The sequence below is a fragment of the Diabrotica virgifera genome, chromosome 8, assembly GCF_917563875.1.
Source record: "Diabrotica virgifera virgifera chromosome 8, PGI_DIABVI_V3a".
NCBI classification, from domain to species: domain Eukaryota; kingdom Metazoa; phylum Arthropoda; class Insecta; order Coleoptera; family Chrysomelidae; genus Diabrotica; species Diabrotica virgifera.
This window is the reverse complement of record NC_065450.1, coordinates 35144207-35171892: the sequence shown is the minus strand read 5'-3', so window position 1 is coordinate 35171892 and position 27686 is coordinate 35144207. Positions and strand designations below refer to the sequence as shown.

Sequence of the window (27686 nt, the reverse complement as noted above, 5' to 3'; positions counted from 1 at the left end):
GAAAAGGGATGCAGAGGATCTGTTATACCATTCTCTCAGGTTTTTAAGCCATGATGTTCTTCTTCGACCTGGCTCTCTTCTTCCGTCTACCTTGCCTTGTATTATCAAATGGAGTATATTATATCTCTCTGGGTGTCGCATAACATGGCCAAAATATTCAAGTTTTCAATTTTTAACTGTTCTGACGACTTCCGTGACTTTTCCCATCCGGTACAAAACAGCTTCGTTACGAACTCTATCCACCCAACTTATTCGTAGGATTCTTCGGTATACCCAAATTTCAAAGGCTTCCAATTTCTTGAGAAGAGTATTTGTTAAACTCCAACCTTCGACACCGTACAAAAGAGTAGAGAACGGAAGTATGATCACGGAAAAGTATATCACTATATGAATGTGAAATCTATAGAAGTCCCAAATAGAATAGGCCAAAGCGAAGGTGACTTGACGATGATAAATAAGAGACAACTTGAATATCGGATATAATGAGAGGAAACAGATGCAGGATACTGCAGTTAATACTCAACAGAAATATCGAGAGACCAAGAAAATTGATAGGAAGAAATATCCATGGCTCCGATAACTTCGTCACACGGCTGGCTTACCAGCAGATGAATCATTACGTGCCGAGAAGTTCAAGGAAAATATCGGCAAATTCTCATAAAAGCGCCTAAAATATGGGCACGGTTCTCAAACAAGAAAATTATCATGGCTTTAATATTGGGTAATTGATTTGGGTCTTCTCAGTCATATTTCGATATTATAAACTTGGCAATGATAACATCAAATAAGAAATGTAGAAATGCTTCAAATAATTCCATGAATATACAAATTTCCCAAGCTGCCCTAATTACGTTTTTTCTTAATATCTAGATACATTTTTGAATTAAAAAAAATGCTTAAAAGCCAATTCTGTGCACATATTATGCAGGTATTGCACTTTCAAATTGCAAATATTTTGATCAATTAACAAGGTAACTTGGAACTCGCTTTTTTCATCAAATTCAATGAACGTGTTTGAAGTACCACGCTAAAATCATTCCGTATATAAAGAGTACCCAACACGGCATTCATCAGTCAGTGCAATTATTTTGTGACAAATAACTTTGGATTTAACCGCAATATGTTTGCCAAAGTAAGAAAAATATTTTTATTGACGTTTTGTATAGGTTATGATATAATGTCGTTAACGTTACTTAAATTGTTTCGTCTTATTTGGTTGCAGGAATTCTAATTAATCAATATTTCATTAGTTTTTTCTCTATGCATCAGTAATGTAATGTATGTTTTGAATACTTCATCATGTTGTAGGATATTTCATAATAGAACTCCGACCAGAGAATAGAAAATAATTTTTTGAAAAATAAAAAAAAATGTTTGAATATGATTTGATTGATTTGTTTTATTTCAGTCTTATCTTCTTCTTCTTCTTCTTCTGCTTCTTCTTCTTCTTCTTCTTCTTGTTGTTGTTCTTTTTCTTCTTCTTCTTATTCTTATTCTTTTTCTTCTTCTGCTTCCTCTACAACCTTCAACAAGTAGTACCGATGTTGTGGCTGTCTCGGGTCATATTTCTGATTTATAATAGCATTATAGGTCTTACACTGGCTTTATAAATTATTGACATCATCTCAGTGTTAATATGTAGACTTCATCTCATAAAGAGTATAGAGCTCAATGAGTCCTACTGTCTTAATCCGTTGCCTATATTTATAGGTTGTGTTAGTTATCCATTTATTGTGACTTCCATTTTGTTGTTTTGATAGATGTTTTCAATAATTTTCATAATATTTAGAGGAACTTCTCTCTCATACAGAAGATGCTTTACATCTTTGATTATTCTCTGTCAAATGACGTATTCAAGTCAATCAGACGCATAAATGCTGGTGCGGGAGCACGCCAAATAGAATTCTATTTTAGTGACGTCACGTTGCCTAGCAACCGTCGATTCTCCCATTATGAAATTCTACTTTGTGACGTCAGCCAAATAGAATTCTATTTGGCGTGCTCTGGGCCCTGGTCTATTATACTCTATTGATTTCTTAGTAGTTTGTTTTATAACGAATATTGCATATACACGATCTTCCAGAACTAGAATTTAGTTATTCATAATAATATTGTGAATAACTAAGTTTCTAATAACTAAACATAATTTTAAACACATTATGCTAAACATATCTTGTGATTCACTAATTTATGTAAATTTTTCTGTAAGGTTAGGGTAGTACTTAACAAGTTTATAATAGCTCTGTGATTTTCTGGTTGTTTGTATCTCCTTTTTTTAAACAGTATAGTTAGTTCCTTAGTTCTCCATTCTTCCAGTATTTTATTGAGTTTTATATATATATATATATATATATATATATATATATATATATATATATATATATATATATATATATATCGGTTTTAAAACGTTCTCCTACGTCTTCCGATGCCTAGTCGCCATTCACTTCGGTCCATCCAAAGGTCTTCATCCAATTCTCTTTCTCTCATTTCTCGATTTATGCCTTCTCTCCAACTAAGGCGGGGTCTTCCTCTTTTTCGTCTACCATGAGGGGTCCACGTTAGGATTTGTTTCGGGAGTCGTTCTTCGGACATTCTTTGTACGTGTCCATACCATCTAAGCTGTTTGGTACTAATGTCATCTACTATTGTGTGTTTCACATTCATTATTTCCCTAATTCTGTTGTTGGTTACCCTTTCTAATCTTGATTTTCCTGCTGAGCGCCTCCAGAAATCCATTTCTGTTGCTTCAAGTTTTCTCTTGTATCTTTCTTTTATTTGCCATACTTCACTGCTGTAAGTGATTATACTCTTAACAATTGTATTGTATATTCTATGTTTGTTGTTGTTTGATATTGACTGGTCCCACAGGATGCTATTGAGAAGGGTAATTGCTTTTCTTCCCTGGTTGTTTCTTTCTTCTATCGTCCGGTCTACGCTTCCTTCTTGTGTGATGGTCATACCCAGGTATTTATATGCGTCGCAATGTTTAATAATTTCGCCATTCCCCAGTGTAAGGTCCTGCTGTGTCCCACCGATACACATATATTCGGTCTTCTTTATGTTTATTTCCAAACCACCTTTTTTGTACTCCTCTATTAATTTCCTTGTCATATATTCTATATCATCGTAGTCTTGCGCTAGTACAAGTTGATCGTCTGCAAATGACAAAGTGTATATTGTATTGTTGCTGATCGGTAATCCCATGTTTTTGCATTTGCGTTTCCAAAGTTTTAGAGTTTGTTCGAGGTAGATCTTAAATAATGTCGGTGAAAGGCAGCACCCTTGTTTTAGGCCTTTGCTAATTTGGAATCCTCTCGATAGCCTGCTTCCAACTTTCACCCTTGATGCAGTTTTGGTATACAATTGTTCCGTCGCTGTTATTAAATTTGCGCTTATATTGGTTTTCTCTAATGCTTCCCATAGTTTGTTTTGTGGGATGCTATCATACGCTTTTCTTAAGTCCACATATAACAGATGCACCTCCTGGTTGACGGCCAGTTTCTTCTCAATAATCTGTGTAATACAAAACAGATGGTCAACCGTTGATCTCCCTGCCCTGAATCCTGCCTGTTCTTCAGCTTCTATATCTTTATATTCGTTTTCGATTTTATTTTTAATCAGTTTTCCGTATATTCGGCTGATCGAGTTCGTTACAGCGATGCCTCTGTAGTTGTCACATTGATCCCGTCTGCCTTTTTTATGTATGGTGGATATCCATGATGTCTTCCATTCTTCTGGGATTTCCGCTCCGTTGATGCATCTTTGAAAGAGTTTAGCCAGGTTTTCATATAATTTTGTTGTGCCATATTTTATTAGTTCAGCTGGTATGTTCCCTGGTCCTGGTGCTTTGTTATTTTTTAAAAACTTACATACTTCTTCTACTTCTTTTGTTGTTACCCGTAATGGTGAGGCTAAGATATTTACATTGCTGGTATCACTGTTATTTAAAAATTCCGCTCTGTCCTCATTTAGGAGTTTTTCAAAATATTCGTCCCATTGATCCGGTGTGATTGCTGATATTATATCTCTTTTCTTTTCCTGTCGTAGCGATTTTAATACTTTCCAACTTTCTGTACTTCTCCGTCCTCCTAAATGTGTGTTAATCATGTTACACTTTTGCTCCCAAGCCTCATTCTTCTTTTGGCATATCATTTTTCGCACGAGTTTTATAATTTGACTAATTAATTTTATTAATTGTGCTGTCATTTTAGCTCAACAATATTTAAGTAATTCGTGTGCTATTCCCTCTTTATCTGCAGTTTTCTGTTCTTCATTTTTTAAGTGTTTTAAGAATTCCCTATGTATTTATGTATATTAACTCCTTCACTTGTGGTATTTTTCAATTTTCTCGTTCAAGCGTCATTTTTTCTTCCTCTGCATAATCTTTTAAGGTAGTCAATCCATGTCCTACCGTTTTCTATACCTATGTTTTGGTTCTATTAGTTCCTTTACCCCCGTTCTTTGGCCTACTATAAAGCGTCATATTTCTTTTTGCAGCATAAGAGTTGTGCTCCATTTCGTTTAAAAAACGTTCCCAGTGATCATTTTTTATTCTTTCTAGAAGTGTAGGAAGAATAATGTATGTCTTCGTTCTCTAGCCTAGGTCTCCAATAGACGCTGTAGGCTGTGGACAACGTCACGCCGTGTACCCCGTGAAAATTGTTCATTCTCGTTATATTACTTTTAATAAACTTTGAAGGACAAAAACTGTATTACAACCGAAAATAGTTAAAAAAGAGTAATTTTAAAATTCAAATTACGGGGAGAATTGAAATGGCCACCATAGTATCTAATAGAGGCCGTAGGCTGCGTACAGCGTGTATTGGAGGCCATCGACTTGTTGTCTTGTAATCATTGTACAGTAATTTTGAATATCATACAGTATTAAATTTAGCGACTAAATATTAATCAATTTGAGTAGGTAAGTCCAAGAACAACTTAAAAAATTATAAATTTTACAAAACCAAAAAATCTTATTTAACTCTTGAAGTTACAGTTTTTGCTCTTACAATGTACTATGATAGTTTAGGTACATTCCATGTCAAATCACTCAGGCAAAAAATTTTGGATCTCCGACTTGTCTGAAAATTGGTATATAGCTTCTGCGGGACGTAAAAGTAAGATATTTAAGGTCAAAAAATCTTCTTTTTTTCTCAAAATGTTATTTTATGCGATTTTACAGTGATTTGGTGTTTATTTAAACAAATTTGCATTTTCTGTCGTAAAGTATCAATGAAAAACATAGTATTTTAATAGAAAGGACTCAAAAATGTCATTATATGGCATTATAACAAGTTATTTTGAATCAAATCAAGTGTTTGATCAAATTTTATAGTGTAAAAAACGTTAAAATACCGTTTTTTACATTTTCCTCAATTCCTAAAACACATCATCATCGATTTGGCTGAAAATTTTCCCACAGATAGCCAAAAGATAGGACTTTAAGTGGTTAGAAGGATTTGAATTATATTACAATACCAAAAAAGTTACATGCAGTAATATCAGACTCAAAAGTATATATTAGTCCAGTCGGGATAGCATTTGACCTTGAATGCCCAGCTGCCCAAAATTTTATTTTTCTGATCTTTAGGGGAGTCAATAGTAGCCTAAATTTAAAATCACGAATGAATTCCTCCGTTACGTTAGCCGCCATCTTGATTTTAAAGGAGAACCTGTTTTGCTCAATATCTTCGCCATTTTTAACTTTTCGACAAAAATGGTAGGAACTGAAATTGTTCCAAATAAATCGTATTTACGATTATTACCATTTCTTTTTAACAATTTTTGTCGTGAGGTCGATATTTTCGAGTTAATTGTACTTACAGTAGACGCCTATATTTTTGACTATAATATTGCATGTAACTTTTTTGGTATTGTAATATAATTCAAATCCTTCTCACCACTGAAAGTCCTTTGTTTTGTCTATCTGTGGGCAAATTTTCAGCCAAATCGATTATGATGTATTTTGGGAATGGAGAAAAATGTAAAAAAAACGGTATTTTAACGTATTCTACACTATAAAATGTGATCAAAAGCTTGTTTTGAATCAAAGTAACTTGTTATAATGCCATATAATGACATTTTTGAGTCCCTTCTATTAAAATATTATGTTTTTCATTGATACTTTACGATAGAAAATGCAAATTTGTATAAATAAACACCAAATCACTGTAAAATCACATAATCGCATAAAATAACATTTTGAGAAAAAAAGAAGAAGAAAATTTTTTGACCTTAAATATCTTATTTTTACGTCCCGCAGAAGCTATATACCAATTTTCAGACAAATCGGAGGCCCAATTTTTTTTTGCTCCAAAATTGAATGATTTGAAATGGAATGACCCTTTATATTGTCGTATTACTTTCAACGTATCTCAGGCTCTCTATATCTCTATATCTCTCTCTACTTTCTTTCCTCCTTATAGAGTATTGGGCGCTCATGTGTTTCTTAGTCAAAAGCTGATTGGCTGGATAAGGGCACCCTCATCTGTTTTATTCTTTCGAAATTTACTTTATAAAGTCTTTTCCATTCCTCTCTATTTCTCGCTCTAGATTTTTACTTCTCTACATCTCAGGCTAATTGAATGTCCTTCCGTTACATTCTTTTCCTACTATTTAACAATTTTCCTCTACTTGTTCTTCCATCTGGTTAGTATTCAAGTCTCTGTCTGGTTATATTATTTTGATCTTTCCTTAGTGTTTGTCCAATTCATTTTTATGTCCTTCTTTTAAACGTAGCTGTTATTTTCTCATGTCTTGTTCTGCTCCATAGTTCTGCGTTTGTTATTTTTAGTATATTTTTTAAAATATTTCTCAACGATTTAATTATAAAAGTTTTTAATTTTTTGGAAATTGTTTCTTTTTGGTCTCAGATTCTGCGTCGTTCAATATTAGGCTATACCTATATTCTTAATAAAGCTGTTAAATATTTTGATTTTGGTTAATTCTGATAGGTATATCGCGTGTGTTCCAGAGTTTTTTACGGAGTTTATATACGCCAGTCAATGGGAGCAAGAATAGGATATTACCTCCGAATTCTATCCTACTGCATGGATTTTAATGAAATTTTGGGCCTAGCCTCTACCTATCTCCTAATTCAAAGTTTACACTTTGCCGATGTGTACTTTTATCTTGGTGATGGTTCCCACCCCTTCTTAGGGGTGGAAAATTTTTTGGTTAAAATTACCACGGAATTCGCTAGAGAACCATAATTCTAAGCAAATAATTTTTTTTTTAAACTCTATACTTTTTGAGATATTCGTGGTTGAAAATTGGCTATTTTCATTGAAACATAATACCTTTTCTAACGGTTTTTTGCGAATACCTTAAAAACTATGCATCTAACTAAAAAAACTGTATTAAACATTTTTGTAGGTTATAAAAAAACAAAGAGAGACTTGCCCTCATAAATCTTCTAGTTATAATACAAAAGAGATAATATGGTAGGTGAAAGTACATTTTTGGTACATTCTCAAATTGGTGTATTCAACTTGAAATAACAGAGAAACGGTCGATTTTAGGTGTATAATGCCGCCAATACCTTTTGTAGTTCTTGAAATGACCTTTAAAATGAGCTATATTAAAGGTACATTGCATTAAAACTAAGCGAGATATGCTGCAAACAATATTGATAACTAATGTATTTTAAGAAAAAATGAGAATAATTTTAACCCTTATCCACCAAAATCTAAATGCATGGTTTTGCTTCTACAATACCTTTTATTATAGTGTTATTTCTATGTCCAAAAAGTTGGACGGATTTAAAATGAATGGTTTTTGAAAAAAAAAATCAAATTATAGAGAGCATTTTTAAAATTTCATAAAAATCTCCTTTTCTCCATGTAACTTGAAAAGGATAAGAGATGCAGTAATGAACAAAAAAAGGAAATTTTTATCTAAAAAAGCCCTACATTTTTGTGTGGTATCTTTTTTTCGTATCTCTAATCTTTTTCGAGTAACATGGAGGAAAAGTAAGATTTTTAAGAAAATTTAAAAATGCGCTCTATAATTTGATCTTATTTTTTTCAAAAACCATTCATTTTAATCCAGCCCAACTTTTTGAACATAGAGATAACACTACAATAAAAACTGATGTAGAAGGAAAACGATGTATTTAAATTCTGATGGATGAGGGGTTAAATACACTTCTCATTTCTCCTTAAAATACATTAGTCATTAATTGTTTGCAGAATATCTCGCTTAGTTTTCATGTAGCCGACAATTAGTATTGCTCGTTTTAAAGGTCTTTTCAAGCACTACAAAAGTTAATAGAATCATTGTACACCTAAAATTGACAGTTTCTCTGTTATTTCAAATTGAATACGCCGATTTGAGCATGCAGCAAAAAAACAAACTCTTCTTACCTACCATATCACTTTTTGTATTTTAACTAGAAGATTTATGAAGGAACGAATCTCTTTGTTTTTTTTTATAACCTACAGAAATATTTTATACAGTTTTTTCGGTATTTTTCAGTATTTTTAAGGTAAGGGCAAAAATCCGTCCGAAAAGGTGTCATTTCTCAATGAAAATTATCAATTTTCAACCACGAATAACTCAAACAGTATTGAGTTTTCAAAAAATAATCATAGAACAGTTTTTGCTTAAAATTAGGTTCTATAGCATTTTCCGTGGCTATTTTAACCAAAACATTTTTCAACACAGAGAAGGGGTGAGAACCACCCCCAAGATAAAAGCGCTTATCGGCATAGGGTAGACTTTGTTTCTTGAGCTATTCCCTACTTACTGTGAAAATATCAAGTAAATCGATACAGTAGGATGGAATTTGGAGCCAAATACCCTCATTGACTGCCCTAATATGCATGCTGTGTCTTTACTATTCTTTTTTCTACATATGATCTGCTACTGCCTTTTCTCCCATAATTGATCAAAGATATGTAAAGTTATCTAGTTCTACTGTTTGTCTTCCATTTATTTTAATTTTAGTTTCTTGGTTGTTCGTTTTTAAGATTTTCGTTTTTTCTCTATTTATTTTAAGGCTTGTCACATTGGACCGTTTTGCAAGTTTGTCGATCTTCTTTTTCTATCCTTATCTTCTCAGGTGTTTTCGATTGACTTGGTATTCATACGTTGATGGCTGTAGGTCACGCTAATTCTATTCCTCCGTTGCTTACGGAATTATAAATTGATATTGTTGACATTATCATCATTAACCGTTATTCCATTTATCGCCGTCTGTAAGCCCTCTTAGCCGTTAAACGCCCAACCTTATCCCTTGGTTCCATGTATGCCCAAGGGTGGGTAAAAAATATTCACCTCGAAAATAGCTAATATATTTCTTGAGAGTTGTTAGAAATTTATTAAACTTAAGAATCTTATGCTTAGTAAACACAGCATCTTCTAAAATATTAATATATACGATGTACAAACCTTACAAAAACATTACGATGTACATCAAAAAAAAATGTTTTATTTAGTTGATTCCTCGACAACTAATGGCCATTGGCATGGTACAGTGGATTTTTCCAATTAGGTACCTAGTGTAATGTGTAGTGTGTGTGTTGAGTAAATGTCTTGTTACTTTGCAAAATCGACGTCATTGTCTTTGCAAAGAAGCTAACGCTAATTGTATCCGAAAGTCTGCGGTCCCTCCGGTGAGTACCGATCCCACAAGGACAGAAACTATTTTCAGTTATTTATATATAATAAACGAAAAATTCTCTCCCCAGGTGAGATTCGAACTCAACACCAAAATTAAAATACCAGTAAAAGCCAGTAATTCACATTTGTCAATTTTTTCCAGATTCATCTACGTCCTCATTAGTGTGGCCGATAATTATGTCGATTATGTAATTATACGTCGATAATTATGTGAATTATGTTTCTGCCAATAATAAATTATATAGCAACCTTTAGTAGGTAACAAGTTTTACCAAGGGTTGACATTTTGTGCCCACCACCCAAAATTTAACTCAAGATGTTACTTTTATTTTAAAAATATCGGTAGAAAAACATTAACATTCGATGAAGGGTCGTCTTTTTAACAATAAATAATTTTTGAAAAATTTTGGAACACGTAATAAATATGTTACAAGGGAATACGCATTTTTTATCCACCCTTAGGCGCTTGAGGGTTAGATGTGTCTATTAATTTCTGTTCGTTATTTTTTACATCCATTCGTGACAACGCATTCTATTCGCTTTATAACATTAACTCTATTGTTGTTTAAGGTACTAGTACACTTTAGAAGACCAAAAATAAGCATTTTTTCAAGATTTTTTTTCTCAGAACCTTTATTAAAAATGAATATAAAACTTTTTACATATTAATATCGAACTCTTAGAGAATACAAAACATATATCTTTTGTCATTTAAGCACGTACACTAATATTGTAGAGGGCGTATACATTAATAGTGTAGTGCGTCGAGGCCTCAAAGAAAAGTAGTTCCGATGGCGGACAGTTAATCTCAGGAATGAGATCTCTGAATCAGAAAAATCATACAGCATTTGAAAAATCATTCTTACGTGACAATTTACCACCGTTAGTGAAAAATTCCGCAAAAAATCATTTTACGGAAATTTGAAAAAAAAAATTTGAACAAATCGCCCGTTTTTCTTCAGTTTTTCATGGTTAAAAATATTTATTTTTTATTTTTTGATCAATTTGTGGTAAATTGTCACGTAAGTAACATTCCCTTTTCAAATGCAGTACGATTTTTTGTTTCAGATATCTTAATCCTGAGATTAACTGTCCGCCATCATTTTTCGAGGCCTTGACTTTTGCGCCCTCTACAATATTAGTGTACGTGCATAAATGATAAAAGATCTATTTTTTGTACTCTCTAGGAGTTAGACATTAATATGCAGAAAGTTTTATGTTCATTTTTAATAAAAATTCTAAGAAAAAAATTCTTGAGAAAAATGATTATTTTTGATCTTCTATAGTGTACTAGTACCTTAAGGCATTAAGGATTGCCCAAATTTCCATGGAGTCAAATACTCTCTCGTAATCTACTATAATTCCGTTCGCAATTTGTTAAGAGCACGAAATGAGGGTCAATGCCATAAAACGGCCGTAAGTGTCGTAAAATCATAGGCGGAGGTTCCTGAGGTATTTATTAATGTGTTTAAAATCAAAATGTTTATCAATATTCTATTTTGAATAAAATAACGTTTTTAATAATTATTTACTTAGCAAAAAAAAAATTAAAACGTTCAACGCTAATGTTTGATAATTTAACCGTTACAAATTTTGTAAATAAGATTATCTTTAGAGATCTCTTTGCATATTTCAATACTAAACCTTCAATGTACATTATTTAATATTAAGACGTGACTTATGAAGAAACTTAAAATTTTGACTTCTGTACAAGTACAATAATATGCAATACCTTTGGAATTCATACCTGAAGCTGAAGAAAGGTATAGAGATACCGTCTTTGGCGCTTTGGCCTCGCCTCTTAGTTTATATTCGAAACTTGAATTGAAAGGGTGTTATTAGGAACGAAAACAATTTTTTTGTTTAGTATGTTTTTGACCGCATTTAATCGAATATTAATTTCTTTTGCGAATTTTGTGCAGTGCGTGAGTAGTGTTTTTGAAGTTATACTTCTTTACGATCGTGAGTGAAATTTTTTAATTCCCTGGCGCAGGCGCATACAGACAGTATGTAGTTCGTTGCTAATCTTTCAAGATAGGTATGTATATATCAGCGCAAATAAGTCATTAAAAGAATATATTAGTGTTTTTAGTAAATGTATTATTTATTATAATTTTTGTGTCTTTGGATTTGTCTTCGTCGGTAGTAAGATAATAAAATATCTAGGTATAACATTTTTATACTTCACTTGATCTATTTGTCACCGTGTTGTGTAATTATATCCGAGACGTTACTGGTTACTTACAAGGGGCTCGATAGCTTGGTTAGTAGAGCATTGAACCAGAGATCGAGAGGTCCCGGATGATTCATATTTTTTTTTTAATTTTTGGTTGTTTTAATAAAAAATTTTTGAAAGTGGTAGGTAAGAAAGTTAGTTTAATACTTAAATAAAATACAACTAACCTGTTAAGTATATTATTTATTTCGTTGAAATTATATAATACGTACGTACAAAGTACACACACATTCTTTTTTCCATATTCCTACAAACATATACTTACCTTTCGTTCGTGCTTGTTTTTGTTATTGCTTGCGATGGCTTCATCATCATCAACGTCATCAAGTTTTACACCGGTGCTATTGCGTACAGTCAGTAAGTCTGTCTATTCACCAAGAGAGAAGACTATTGTTCTGAACGTTCACGATGCTCTGGTTTTTCAGAATCCCACAAACACTGTTCGGAACATAATCGAGAGTTGTGCCAACACGACGCTCGTAGCAGCGTTAACAATATATAGGTTCCTATCAGAAAGAAAAAAACAAGGTATAACTAACCTAAACACAAATGAACACTTGAAGAGGGGAAAAAGCCTGTTGAAATTAATGGATTTGCCAAAAATATTATTCGAAGGAAAATTCACGGATTTTTTTTTCAAAAAGGAAATACCCAACCTTAACAAAATTTTACAAGAAGTTAAAGACGATCCTGATTTGCCTAATATCGGACGAACCAAACTGTGGGAAGTTTTAAAAGAATTAAATTTCCGGTGGGAGAAATCAGACCGAAAATCAGTTTTGATTGACCGCGAAGAGATAATATGTTGGAGAAGACATTATCTAAGATCCATACGAAAATTCCGGGCTGAAGGAAGGCCAATCTACTATCAGGACGAAACTTGGGTAAATGCAGGTCATACTCTAACAAAAATTTGGTCAGATAAAAATATATTAAGCTCCAGGCAAGCGTTTATAGAAGGTTGGTCTACTAGTATTTCCCCACCCTCTGGTAAAGATAGTAGATTAATAATTTCTCACCTTGGCAGTGAAAAAGGATTTCTTATGGACGGTTTGTTGGAATTTCAATCCAAAAGCACAAAAGATTATCACGAGGAGATGACAGCTGATGTTTTCGAAGAGTATTTTGAGCAGATGATTGAACATATACCACCAAATTCAATTATAGTATTAGACAATGCACCTTATCATTCAAGACTAGTAGAAAGACTTCCAACGACTGCGTGGAAGAAACAAGATGTCCTTGACTGCCTGAAGAATAAGTCTCTGACTTACGAAGATGGAATGGTTAAAGCGAAACTTTTAAAAATTGCCCGGCAACACAAATCTAAGTACAAGAAATATGTAGTTGACAAAATGGCGGAAAGGCGAAACATCAGAGTCCTTAGACTTCCACCCTACCACTGTGAAATAAATCCAATTAAACTCATTTGGGCCCAAAATGAAAGGTTATGTGGCTAGAAAAAAATACATCATATAAAATACAAGCTGTGCGTGAATTGTTATATGAGTCTTTAGGACATATTACAGAACAAAACTGGCGAGATGCAGTAAGACATGTAATGGAAGAAGAACAAAAAATGTGGGATCTTGACAACATAATTGATGCGACTGTAGAGATACAACCGATAATTATTAACCTGCAAGACGACTCGGATTCCGAAGATGATCCTGTTTATTTTGAATTTGAATAGTTTTGTAATCGTAATTTAGTTTAGTCATATAGTCGAAAAAAAAAGTGAGTTACCTGGAAAGTTTTCCGGGAGTTTTAAAAATTGGTTATTTTGTGGATTTTATGCTCTTTTTAAATTTCAACTTTGCTACGTCGTATCTCCGCCGCTCGCGCCGCCATATTGAAAATGTGGCGCCAAATAACAGTTTTTTTGGGAATACATCCTTTCCGACGCATTTTACGAAAAAATCATTTATGCACAAAATGAAACTAGAAAAAATGTCCTACTAAATTTCGGTCTGCGATATCTCGATCGATGCTTAGGACGAAGTCGTTCCTGGTGTATCAGGAACTGCAAAACGAAGGAGATTGCTCTAAATTTGTAAATTAATAAATACATCATATGTGGATTAGGCCTACAGGGGAAACCACAATAAAAAAAACGCGCCGCTTACTCTACCAATGAGTTTTTTTTTTTCAAAACGTTTATTGAAATATATTTTGCAGCGCTCGTACGCCAAATACGATTAATTTTATGAAAAAATTAAAATTATGTAAATTGTGGGAAATTTTTTCTAGTTTAATTTTTTACATAAATGTTTTTTCGTAAAATGCGTCAAAAAGAAGATATTCCCAAAACACTGTTATTAGGCGCCATTTTTTAAACATGGCGGCGGAGATACAAGGTAGCAAGGATACAAGGTAGCATATAAGGTACCGAAATCCATTAAATTACCAATTTTCAAAACTCCCGGAAAACTTTCCAGGTAAAACTACCAAATGATTGGACTAATTTGTATAATTTAAAAATAGGTATTAATTAAATAAATGTACATATGTTTTACAAATTGCAAGTAACTTTTTATTTTTGAATAAAATATAGAAATTTTATTAAAACAAAAATACAATTTACCTACGTAGTTACCGTTTAAAAAATATATTTATTTAGTTTAAATAAAAAATGTTTTAATTATATACTCTACGGCCCTGGTCAATCATCTGCACCCAAAATATACCTACATAATCCGATTTAACTGTTACAGGTCTATTGTATTCCTTCAGATACAAGGTGGGTTAGTCGAAAACATCTTAAACTGCCAGTTTTAGGTTGGATTCCGTTATTATAAATCATTTTGCCTACCCTCTCTGTATTTAAGCCCACTAATGAGGGTTAAACTTGTACGTGCCTGTACTGAGCTCTTAAGAAATTGCGGACAGACATTATAGCTCTCTAGAGTAGAGTTATATTTGTTTGATTTTTCAATTTGTCTTCTTTTGAAGTCTTCTTATTACTTGTATGATCTATAGTGCTATAACCTTTTCTGAATCTTGCCTTTCCCGAGGATGATAACTAGGTATCCAGGTTTGGTAGTCGCGATATAATTATCTTCACAAACAGCTTATATTTATCAATCTGATAACAGGCTAATTGGTCTATAGTTTTCTAATTTACATTTATTCTCTCTTTTTAAATGTGTCTTATAAGAGGCCCTAACCCAGCTGTGGGTAGGTACTCCACTTATATACATCTATTAAAAATAATTTTTAGCATTTTTATTATGTATTGTCCATACGCTATCATTTCTAATACTACTCCGTCTAATACATATATCTTTAGATCCAACATCTTTTTACTATTTATCGTTGTTTTTCGTTTTACTTGGTGGTAGTTTTGCTTTTGGCTCATGCATTGTTTGGCTTTCCTATTACGATGGTTATTTTTTGAATTTCTGACTGATAGACACACTTTTTTTGTAATTATCATGAATTTAATTTATTGCCTATGATGTCAATAATGTCTAGTTGGTGCTTGCGCACGGGATTTAGATTTTTTCCCTCGTGAACTAACATACAAAATTGATATAGATACATAGATGAAATGATGTTCTGTTAAACACACAACTGATATAAAAAATGGGTACTCACGTTTTTTGTTGTGTTCTTTTAATCTGGGGCCCCAGCACACCAACTCAGCAACTTTTAAGATTCTTGGATCACGCCGATGATTAACTTTATTTTTGAATTTTTGTTACACGCGGACGGTGCGACGTTAATTCGTCGCCATTTTTCGAATATCTCTTGGCTGGTACTGTCCTTCTTGCGATTATGCGCAACAACGGTTTTTTCGTACCCTGCGTAGAAGGGTCAGCTGTGTGTTTTTGAAGTTTGAATTTAAATTTTTTAGCAGCAAATGTGATTTGCGCTAACAGTTGGTATACGCTCTTCTTTCTATAAAGTAAATATCTTCTAGACAATAATTAAAAGTAGTTAACACTCAGTATATTTAATTTGTTATTAATTTAATTTCAGATTTTTATTGCTGTATGTGCGATAGCGTCCATTAATTGTGGAGCTATTTCGTATACCTCCGGAGGACTTCACTTGGATGATGATCATGGTATTGGTGATTACGGTCATGGCATTTCTCTAGTAAGCCATGCTGTTGCTGCTCCAATCGCTTATGCTAAACCTGTAGCTATAGCTAAAGAAGTAGTCGATTATAGTGTAAGTAATTATTTTCTTCATAATATAACCTTTTAATGGAATTTGCCATATATCATCCATCATCATCATCATCATCATCATCATCAATAGTGCTACAGCCATATGAAAGAGCCTCGACCTTCCCAAGTCTATAACGCCAGTCAGTCCTATCCATTGCCAACCGTTTCCAGTTTGCTGCGCCTATTTTTCTCCCATCCTCATTCTCACCATCTTTCCATCTGAGTTTTGGCCTACCTCTATTTCTACTTCCCACAGGTTGTGACATAAGGATTCTTCTAGGAGGGTTGTTCTGCTGTGATCTTGCTAGATGTCCTGCCCGTCTTAGTTTTCCTATTCTTATGAGATACTACGTCTTTACCACCAAATTTTTGTTTATATCTGTGGTATACCTCGTAGTTGTACCTCCTCCTCCAAACACCATTTTCACAGATGCCACCAAATATTCCTCTCAGGATCCTTCGTTCAAATATAAGCAGAAGGTCTGCCTTGGAGATGAAAGGTTGCTGCCTTGGTTTTGTATATGGTTATTTTTGTTTTTTGGCTTAAGTTTCTGCTTCTCATATGTTTACTCAGTCCAAAATAGCATTTGTTTGCTAGGATTATCCTTCGCTTGATTTCTTCCGTCATGATGTTCTCCTTGGTGATCAGGGAGCCTAAGTATGTGAATTTGTCCACCACTTCAAAGGTAGAGTTATCAACCGTGAATTGGTGACCGATGTTTCTGGCTCTATTTTTGGGTGTTGATGCCATCATCTTAGTTTTTTCCTCGTTTACTTGCAGACCCATATTTTTTTAGGCATTTGAGAAGGTGGTATACATTTCTCCTAGCTTGCGTGTTGTGCGAGCAACTAGGTCCAAGTCATCTGCATATGCCAAAATTTGGGATCATTTATTAAAAATATTTCCTCTGTTGTCTATTCGGGCATCTCTGACCGCCTTTTCCAGAGCTATGTTGAAGAGGAGACACGCCAACGCATCTCTCTGTCGCAGCCTAACATGCGTTTCAAACGCCTGTAATTGTTCGCCCTGTATTTCGACTTTGAAAACAACTTTACGCATTGTAGCCTTCACCAATCTTATCAGTTTATCAGGGATGTGGAATTCATCCATGGCTTCATACAATTTATTTCTTAGAACACTATCATAGGCCGATTTAAAATCTACGAAAAGATGATATGTGTCGATATTGAATTCATTGGTTTTTTCCAGTATTTGCCTTAGCACAAAGATCTGGTCTGTTGTTGATCGAGCAGGCCTAAAACCACTTTGATATTCTTGAAGAAGCTCCTCTGAATGTGCACTTAGGCGACTATATATCATTCATACTCTTATTTAATATTCCAATGGATATTTCTTCCAATTTTACCAAGGTAAGGAGCAAGTCTAACCATAGATGGCATTTCTTCGTTGAAGAAGCTGTTCTTCTTTTTCTTACAAAATCGTGTTATATTGGTAGTTTTTGATTTTGCTTCATCCGCTTCTTTTGTCATGTCTGGAAATTACTATCTTTTGAAAAATGTACATTACTCACTAGCAATACTATACCTCGAGTAATTTAAATTTACTGCGCCGTACTGCTTGTGTTTAATTGGTTCAACCGCAGGCAAGTTTACTAGTACCTAATTATAAAATATTGTCACTACTGACATTTATGAAATTTTGACATTTAAAATTCGTAGTTCAACCATGAAGTTCTTTTTCATTCTGGACTGCGTTTGTCAGCTATTTTGCGTTGTATAATATTTTGTAGAAACCTAAATTTGTGACCTCTCAGTACATGTCCGAATTATTCCAGCTTTCGCTTCTTGATGCTTTTTATAATTTCAGTAGTCTTTATGAGACGTTCTAGTATTGTGGAGTTTCGAATCTTCTCCACCCAGGAAACTTTTAAAATTCTTCTATAGCACCAAATTTGGAAAGCCTCAAGGCTATTTGGATCGAACTCGACAACATAAAGTAAGAAACAAAACACGTAGCAGACAAGTAGGCGGATCCTCGATGCTAATATTTAGGTCTGTGTTACATATTTTACCTTGGGCATCCTTCTAAAAGCGGCTATGTCCGGGTCTATCCTGGATCTAATTTTCCCGTGACTTTTGCATTACTCTTTGTATTTAGAATAATAATTTACATTACTTTTCCTAATTTCCTATTCAATATAGTTTTATATTTAGGCACCAGCACACTATGAATTTAAGTACGGAGTAGAAGATGCTCACACTGGTGACAAAAAACAACAATCTGAAGTTCGAGTGGGTGATTCTGTTAAAGGAGAATATTCTCTTGCTGAACCTGATGGCACAGTTAGAGTGGTTAAATATACTGCTGATCCTCATAATGGATTCAATGCTGTAGTCAGTAGGATAGGTAAGGAATAGATATTTTTTTTTCATTAGTTCATTAGTATTAATCTGCAGCTTCTTCTCCAAAACATCACCTTCATTGCGTTCATTCTATTGTCATAACTTGTCACCCACGTCTTTCAGTCATGTAGTTAGCAGCTTTCCAGTATTGTCTTAAAAATTTGGTGTAGAGTTTTGCTTGTAATAACGTCAGTTCATAAATATAATTAAGTCTAATTGTCTTATTATTGCATTTCCTTTTCTATTTATTTCATCCGTCTCATCTGATCCTTTATTTGTTAAAGTTAGCCAAAAGTATTTTTATTCACTGTAGATCTTCTGTAGTGTTTCCAACTAGGTATTGCGTCGGTTTCCAAAAGTATTGCGTTTTATCTTAACAATACTGTCTTGTGAGACAGACAAAGCTGAGAAATTTGATATAGGCTGTCTGTCCATCTGTCCGTCCGACTGCGAATATAACTCCTCCGTCATTATACCAGTTAGAATGACAAATGAGATGTGAAATGAAAGCTTATAATCCAAGTATGGTACTAAAGGTGATAAATTTGACCTAGGCTGTCTGTCCATCTGTCCGTCCGACCGCGAATAGAACTCATCCGTCATTATACCAGGTAGAATGACAAATGACGTGTCAAATGAAAGCTTATAATCCAAGGATGGTACTAAAGGTGATAAATTTGGACTAGGTTGTCTGTCCGTCTGTCCGTCCGACAGCGAATATAACTCCTACGTCATTATACCAGGTAGAATGACAAATGAGGTGTCAAATGAAAGCTTATAATCCAAGGATGGTGATAAAGGTGAAAAATTTGACCTAGGCTGTCTGTCCGTCTGTCCGTCCGACCGCCAATATAACTCCTCCGTCACTATTCCAGGTAGAATGTCAAATGAGGTGTCGAATGAAAGCTTATAATCCAAGGATAGTACTAAAGCTGAGAAATTTGGCCTAGAACTAGATCAGTTTTAGAAATGCGACCGGTAGTATTGTTTTAAAGTCACCGGAATAGTACAAGTGATAATATATTATTCGACGCATCTTCGCAAGACGAGAACAAATATATACTTCCGGTTTCATGACTGTCTTTCCTTCTGTCTGTCCGTCCGCGAATACAACTCCTCCGTTATTAATACAGCTAGAATGACTGTGTCGAATGAAAGCTTATAACCCAAGGATGGTATTAAGGATGAGAAATTTGACATCGGACTTCCGGTTGTAGAGTTGCAACCGTATGTACCGTTTTAAAGTTACTGAAATAGTATAAGCAATATATCATTCGACGTGCCTTAACAAGATGAGAACAAATGTAAAATTTTGGTTTTTATATTATCATTTCCATTTCTGTTTAAACAATAATCACCCAAAGTTTAGTAACAATGACTCAAAATTAGTAAAATCGTATGTCAATCGACGCTAAGTTACACCAGGAGTGCAAATATCGACTTCCAGTTCTTCTTTCGATTACTTTGAGTGAAAACCCAAACTTTACCCGTAACTTTAGGACTTACGAAGTTTAATTACTTGTTTTTATTATTATTATTACTGGAATCTATATGGCCTCGCAGGATTAAAACGATTGAAACACGGGTGTGATCAATGTATTAGTTCTGTTTTATATTAGTACTTTTTTTTGCAATTGTTAATTAGCATAGGCCTAGTAAATGGTACTATTGTAAATTAGATGCTATTGTGCAATAAAATTCTGGTAAATTAAAAAACAGCTGGTAACAAACAATGGGTGTCAAATATATTTTCTAGTTTACCGTATTTTATTAAGTATACTATTTTTTAACACTAAAACACTAAGAAACTTTTTTCTATGGATGCTATAAAATGTGCAGCTTATCTCATTACTTACATACATTCAAAACGAACAATTTTTCACGCAGTGAGAAAAGTCGGCCATTGCAGTGAGAATTATTTGTTCTCACGGGTTGTCCTACGGTTTTTCATACAATGATCGCCGTTTCCATGGTAACATGCACAATACAAACACAATTAATGTTGTCAAACAAAATGTGTTGAAGCAAAACTTACCAGCAATTACCTTTCAAAACTGTTTAAAAATAACTGTTAATTAGAATTTGAAATAAATTAATAAATAACGTATATTTCAGAATATTAAATACCTACACGTATATACAGTGCGTCCATAAAGTAACGCATAAATTCATTATTTCGTAAACCGGCAACTTTAGGGAAAAATTTTAAAACAGGTCGAGTTTTATTTTTAAATTACAATTTTTTGGCATATATATATCATACTAGTGACGTCATCCAATCTGGGCTTGATATCGTAATCGATGAATTTTTTAAAAGAGAATAGGGGTCATATGTGATAACTCATTTGCAAGGGTATGTAATACTCTATTTACTAATACAAACAATAACATAATTATTTATACAGGGTGTCCAAAAATAATTTTTTAATTAAATTAATTTAGAAAAGAAGAAGAATGTATATAACTTATTTAATTCAAAATTCGTTTTACTTTTGTCAGAAAACAAGAATACATGTACATTGTACATGTTTATTTGACAAATAATAAATATTGCTTTCCGCTTAAATTCAATGTTAGAGCTGCCACCCACCTGCCTCTTGGAAGTTTAACATTACGCTTAAGCGAAAATCAATGTTTATTTTTTAAATAAAACATTTTTATGTTTTCTGGCATGAATAAAGTATATTTAGAATTAAACAAATTACATACATTCATGTTTTTCTACCAATTAATTTAATTTAAAAAAACATATTTTGGACACCCTGTATAAATAATTATACTAATGTTTATATTATTGAATAGAGAATTACATACCCTTTCAAATGAGCTATTACATTATTACATGACCCCTATTCTCATTCAAAAAAAATCATCGATTACGTCATAACGTCCAGATGGATGACGTCACTAGTATAACATGTATGCCCAAAAATCGTGATCATGATATGTAAGCTAACCAAAAAATACAAAGGTCAAAACCTTTCAAAAACAGACTAAAGACTTATATAGATGCCAAGATGGCAAAATCCAAAGGATGGATAAAATTCCTATGGCTACGGCCCTAGAGCAACATATGACTCCCACACGTGGTAAGTGGGTCAATAGGTAACATTAGGTCATTATGTTACAAGAGGTGACAGGCAACTCTTGGATTTTGCCATGTTGGCATCTATATAAGACTTTTAGTCTGTTTTTGAAAGGCTTTGACCTTTGTATTTTTTGGTTGGCTCACCATATTTTTGTAACACTGATGATGCTCTTGTTACAGAGCAAAAACGTCTTGTTTCTATGTTTGTAGCCCTATAGGGGCTTTTTAAACTAATTACCTTATACCAAGCCAAAAACTTTTTATTAAATTTTACTTGTATAGAAATGCTTACATAGAATATGTTGTTTTTGTATTATTGCAAGCTCTATTGTGTTCTGCTATACGTTTATTAAAATTTCTGCCAGTTTGACCGATTTAAGTTTTTGGACAGTCACCACATATCAGTTTGTATACGCGACTCTACAACTTTGATTTTTCTTTTGGCCCTTATTGATCTTAATGTTTTTGCTCAAGTTATTGTTGTTGTTCTGAAAGCTTATGTTATTCCTTTCTTTTTTATGCGTTTGGCTATTTTTGTTTATATCTTACTTATATATAATAGAGCAGAAGATACTGGGTTTTTCACTGGTGATGGAAAGACTAATTTCAGAGTTTCCTTATGCAGTTTTTGGTTTAAAATGTTGTTTATTGTTTAGTCGTTGTTCCCATTGTTTACTGATATTGGCTTAATGATACTTAGATAGCAGTAAATTATGGGTAAAACGAACAAAAATAAACAATATTTTAGTTCAAGAACTTCTTAAGAAAGCCCTGAAAGTAGTCTTCCCACCACCAGAGAAAAATTCAGTATCTTCAAGATGTCAACAAAAATATTGCCAAACACATACAAAAGAAAGAAATAACACCAGCCTTCAAAACAAACAACAACTTAAGCAAATACATTAAGAACAATAAGAGCCAAAATGGAAAGCAATTACAGAGTGGTGTATACAAATTGACATGTGATAACTGTCAAAAAACTTACATCGGTCAAACAAGCAGAACCTTTGACAAATGTATATCAGAACACAAAAGGGTTTTCAATAATAGAAAAACATATTCTACGTACACACTTCACTTTCTAGATCATAATCATTATTTTAATAAACTGTCTTCAAGTTCTTCATAACGAAAATAGAGTAAAAAAATGGAAATTATGAAAATTAGTAAATTACAAAATACGGATATAATTCTAAATTATCCACTTGAGACAAACAGAGACTTAAAACGTCAAATAAACCTATTTTGGAGTAAAATTTCGGCTTATCCCCACTAAAAGTAATAAATTGTATTAAGGAAAAAAGCTTCCTTCAGAACAACATGAGGAAATTCCTTATCAAGGATTCCAAAACAAATGAAAATTTTTAAATTTGGTTATTAGTGATTTAAAAGCACCTGATAATATATATTACACATTTAGTTCGTCACATTTTGAAACCTAACAGTTTGTGTTTTATAGGTAAAGCAGTACATCCACAGGTGGTCCACAAGGTTTTGCAACCAGTTGTAGCGAAAACCTTGGTAGCTGCTCCAGTATATACTAAAGCCTTAGTAAGCGCACCCTTAGTTACAAAGACATTGGTCAGCCACGATCTAGGATTGGACTTAGGCGGCTACCATTGATGTGGACATTCTTGGATTCGATCTTAGTGCCATTGTTGACATTCTTACCTACATGTTGAATTGTATTACTGATTTTGTTGTATATATTTTTAAGTTATTTTATAATATATATGGTTGAAAAATAAATATTTTCAGTTATTTGTTATATTTTATTATATTTCCTCTTCTTGAGACTACAGGGACGAATGTTGGCGATCAACATGGCGATCTTTATCTTATCTGCAGAAGCACGGAAAAGCTGAACAGATGTTGTGTTGAACCAGGTTCTGAGGTTCTTTAACCAGGATGTTCTTCTTCTTACTCTTCCTGGACCTCGCTTTCCAAATATTCTTCCTTGCATGGTGGCTTGTAGGAGGGCATATCTGGATTCATTTCGCATAATGTGGCCAAAGTATTCTAATTTTCGAGATATGATGATGATCAGAAAGCGTGAGTGATTTATATAGGAGAATACTAAATAAAAAATTGGAAACCAAGCAATTTACTAGCAATGGAAAGCATTATCACCATATAAAACATATCTTCAGGAAGCAGCTATAGGGGTCCTCGGACAACAAATTAAAAACCACCGAAAAATAAAAGAGAGGAATATAAAAATTGTTGAATACAAGGACTCTCGCTGATAAGGTAGAATACAAGAGGAATCAAACTGAGGTGCAAAAAATGATATGCCAAAATAATAATGAGGCTTGGGAGCAAATAATTAACACACATTTAAGAGGATGGAGAAGTACAGAAAGTTAGAAAGTATTAAACTCGCTACGACAGGATAGAAAAGAGATATAATATCAGCAATTACAACAGATCAATGGGACGAGTATTTTGAAAAAATCCTGAATGAGGACAGAGCAGAATTTTCAGATAACGTTGAAACTTGCAATGTAAATATCTTAGTCTCGCCATTACGAGTAAAAATGAAAGAAGTATAAGAAATGTGTAACTCTAAATACAAAAAAGTACTAAGACCAGTTAACACACCAGCTGAGCTAATAAAATATGACACAACAAAATTATATGACAACATAGCCAAACTATTTCAAAGACGTATCAGCGGAGCGGAAATTCCAGAAGAATGGAAGATATCATTTATATCTACCACCAATGAAAAGGACAAACGCAGACGGGATAAGGTGTTAAATGTGACAACTACAGAGACATCGCTGTAACGAACTCGATCAGCCGAATATACGGAAAACTGATAAAAATAGAATAGAAAACGATTATAAAGATGTAGAAGCTGAATAACAGGCAAGATTCAAGGCAGAGGGACCAACGGTTGACCATCTATTCTGCAGGACGCAGATTACCTATTATTGAGAAGAAATTGGCCGTCGACCAGAAGATGCATGCGTTGTACATAGACTTCAAAATTATAATAATAACATTTCACAAAACAAACTATGATTACACTGAACCAAAAAAGTACGTAAATATAATGAAAAAAACATTGATTCAAAAACGGGGAACATTAATTTTCGTCCAAAGATCAGTACCATTGGTCCAATGTAAGTAGATACATTAACTAATGATCAAAAACATTAATTTTTATGAATTAGTATGTTCATTCAATGTACTTTTCTAGTTAAGAAAGAGTCAATGTATCGGTACATTGAATCAATGTATCGGTACATTGAATCAATGGATCGGTACATTGAATCAATGTATCAGTACATTAATTCTTAACTAGAAAGTACATTGAATGAACGTACTAATTCATAGAAGTTATTGTTTTTGAGCATTAGTTAATGTATCTACTTACATTGGACCAACGATACTGATCTTTGGACGAAAATTAATGTTCCCCTTTTTTGAATCAATGTTTTTTTCATTATATTTACGTACTTTTTTAGTTCAGTAAATGTAATCTTCATGCATATTTGTATATCACATACAAATAGTTAAAAGTTAACAAAATAACGACTTAATATCTACATAAATATTATAAATATAGGTTGAAGCAACGATTTTTTGTCGATTCTCAAACTAATTTAAGTATCTATAAGTTAAAAGAAAAAAAAACATATATTTTTAGTTAACACAAAGAAATTTTATATTGTAATTTGAAAAAAACTGAATATCTAAATATAACAAAAATTTATTCTTTAATAATTAATTAAATCTGGTATTAATTATCACCACCCATATAAAAAACAAATGGTTGAATGGCATTTTTCTTTGATTTCAAATATCTAATATGATCTTCGACCTCTGCTGGGTCTTCCCGATGTAAGAATGATTACTGGAAATCTCTGATGGTATATTTTATTAGTTCGTACAAAATATCGATGTAGAAACCAAAGAAGAACTGCATGTTAGCCATCTACAATTTATATTAATAATTATTATAAAAAATAAATCTAAATAGTGAACATAGTTGTATTTTTGGATATCACTTTTTTTTATAGAAATGTTTTAATTTATCCTGAAAAAAATGCTAGTTGTTGAGATGTTTATTTTTACTTTGATAGATACTACCGACTGCAAGAGTTAATAATATTATTTACGGTTTAATCACCTAAAGATTTAGTTTACTAATCTTTTACAAGATTATGCCATTTAGAAATATTTTCAAATGGTTCCTATTTTCTTTTACCTATGTGTCGAATTAGCTTTTGAAAAAATTTACACAGAACAAAAATTAATTAATACTAGATATGGGAGTGTCCATGTATTACGTAACGCGATTTTTGAAGATTTTTGACCCCCCCCCCTACGTAACGCACTGTAATGGGCGTTTAACTATTATATAAGGCAATTCTTGAAGATTTTTGACCCCCCCCCCCCCCCACACCAAACTGCGTTACGTAATACTTGAACGACCCCTGTGTAGGATTGAATAATGAAATAGGTACTTACATTCCGTAACGTGTTCATGGGTAATCTTTTCAAATAAAAATTTATTTGTTTTATCCTTGATATGACTTTTACACCGAAGAAATGAGATAATTCTTTCGAAATTGCTGTCCCATCCATTAATAAGTCCATTTTCATTTCCAAATGCCACTCCAAAGTCCATATCAATCTGCAAAAGTGGAAATAGAAGTACAACTTTTTTTTTATAGAAATCCAACAAAACAATTTATAAATAGTTAAAAATATAAATATGTAAATACATACCTTAGAAAAATCAACCAAATCACTAGTGCCAAACACCGCTCCTCAGAGTCTGTAGGGTGACTGTCTGCCAGGAGGCTGCAACTGTTTTCACGTGATTTTTTTACACCAATAAAAACGCTTATAAAGTTTTAAGAAATGTATTGGTTTATGTATATGATTATTGCTACAATGTATTGATCATTGATTCAGGTATATTACATTAATACAATGATTGCGTTACATCAAAACAATGTATCGAGTTATTAATCAGAGTCGAAAACATTGATTTAATGTTACGAAAACATTAATTCAATAAACGAGTTCGTAATTTAAAGAACACTGTACATTAGTGCAACGTTTTATATTCATTAATTTAACCGCATAATCCTGATGTATAATTTCATATATACAATGAACAAATTATTAGTATTATGAAAAAAGCCATTGCATAGATAAAACGATTCATTGGATTAATGATTCTATTCATTATTTTTTAATGAATAGAAATACATTGTAATAATTGATATGGTCATTATTTAATGACTACGTATTTATTGTATTAACGAAATTTTCATTGAATCAATGTAAAAAAAGTCAATGATTAGCGTTCATTGGTACTATGTACAATATTTTTTTCAGTGTACCGGGACGAATGTTGGCGATCAACATGGCGATCTTTATCTTATCTGCAGAAGCACGGAAAAGCTGAAGAGATGTTGTGTTGAACCAGGTTCTGAGGTTCTTTAACCAGGATGGTCTTCTTCTTATTCTTCCTGGACCTCGCTTTCCAAATATTTTTCCTTGCATGGTGGCTTGTAGGAGGGCATATCTGGATTCATTTCGCATAATGTGGCCAAAGTATTCTAATTTTCGAGATTTGATGATGATCAGAAGCGTGAGGGATTTATATAGGAGAATACTAGATGAAAAGTTGGAAACCAAGCAATTTACCAGCAATGGAAAGCATTATCACCATATAAAACATATCTTCAGGAAGCAGCTATAGGGGTCCTCGGACAACAAATTAAAAACCACCGAAAATAAAAGAGAGGAATACAAAAGTTGTTGAATACAACGACTCTCGTTGATAAAGTGGAATACAAGAGGAATCAAACTGAGGTGCAAAAAATGATATGCCAAAATAATAAGGAGGCTTGGGAGAAAATAATTAACACATATTTAAGAGGATGGAGAAGTACAGAAAGCTAGAAAATATTAAACTCGCTACGACAGGAAAGAAAAGAACTATAATATCAGCAATTACACCAGATCAATGGGACGAGTATTTTGAACAACACTTAAATGAGGACAGAGCGGAATTTTCAGACAACAGTGAAACCTGCAATGTAAATATCTTAATCTCACCATCACGAGTAAGAATGAAAGAAGTAGAAGAAGTATGTAACTCTAAGAACAAAAAAGCACTAGGACCAGTTAACATACCAGCTGAGCTAATAAAATATGGCACAACGAAATTATA

General features: G+C 33.1%; 2 protein-coding genes across 2 annotated transcripts in view; both read left to right on the top strand.

Annotated features, from left to right (window-relative positions):
- Positions 1-27686, top strand: part of LOC114338529 (uncharacterized) — a 107690-nt gene that overhangs the window by 55289 nt on the left and 24715 nt on the right. Inside the window, exons 4-6 of the mRNA XM_050658973.1 lie at positions 12286-13146; positions 15842-16036; positions 18211-18403. Coding sequence (XP_050514930.1) covers positions 12286-13146; positions 15842-16036; positions 18211-18403 — 1249 coding nt within the window. The remainder of the gene's footprint in view (positions 1-12285; positions 13147-15841; positions 16037-18210; positions 18404-27686) is intronic.
- Positions 970-23194, top strand: LOC114338528 (adult-specific cuticular protein ACP-20-like). The gene is made up of 4 exons (XM_028289130.2): positions 970-1132; positions 15842-16036; positions 18211-18403; positions 22947-23194. Exons 1-4 carry the CDS (start codon positions 1121-1123, stop codon positions 23108-23110), a joined length of 564 nt encoding a protein of 187 aa, XP_028144931.2. The 5' UTR covers positions 970-1120; the 3' UTR covers positions 23111-23194.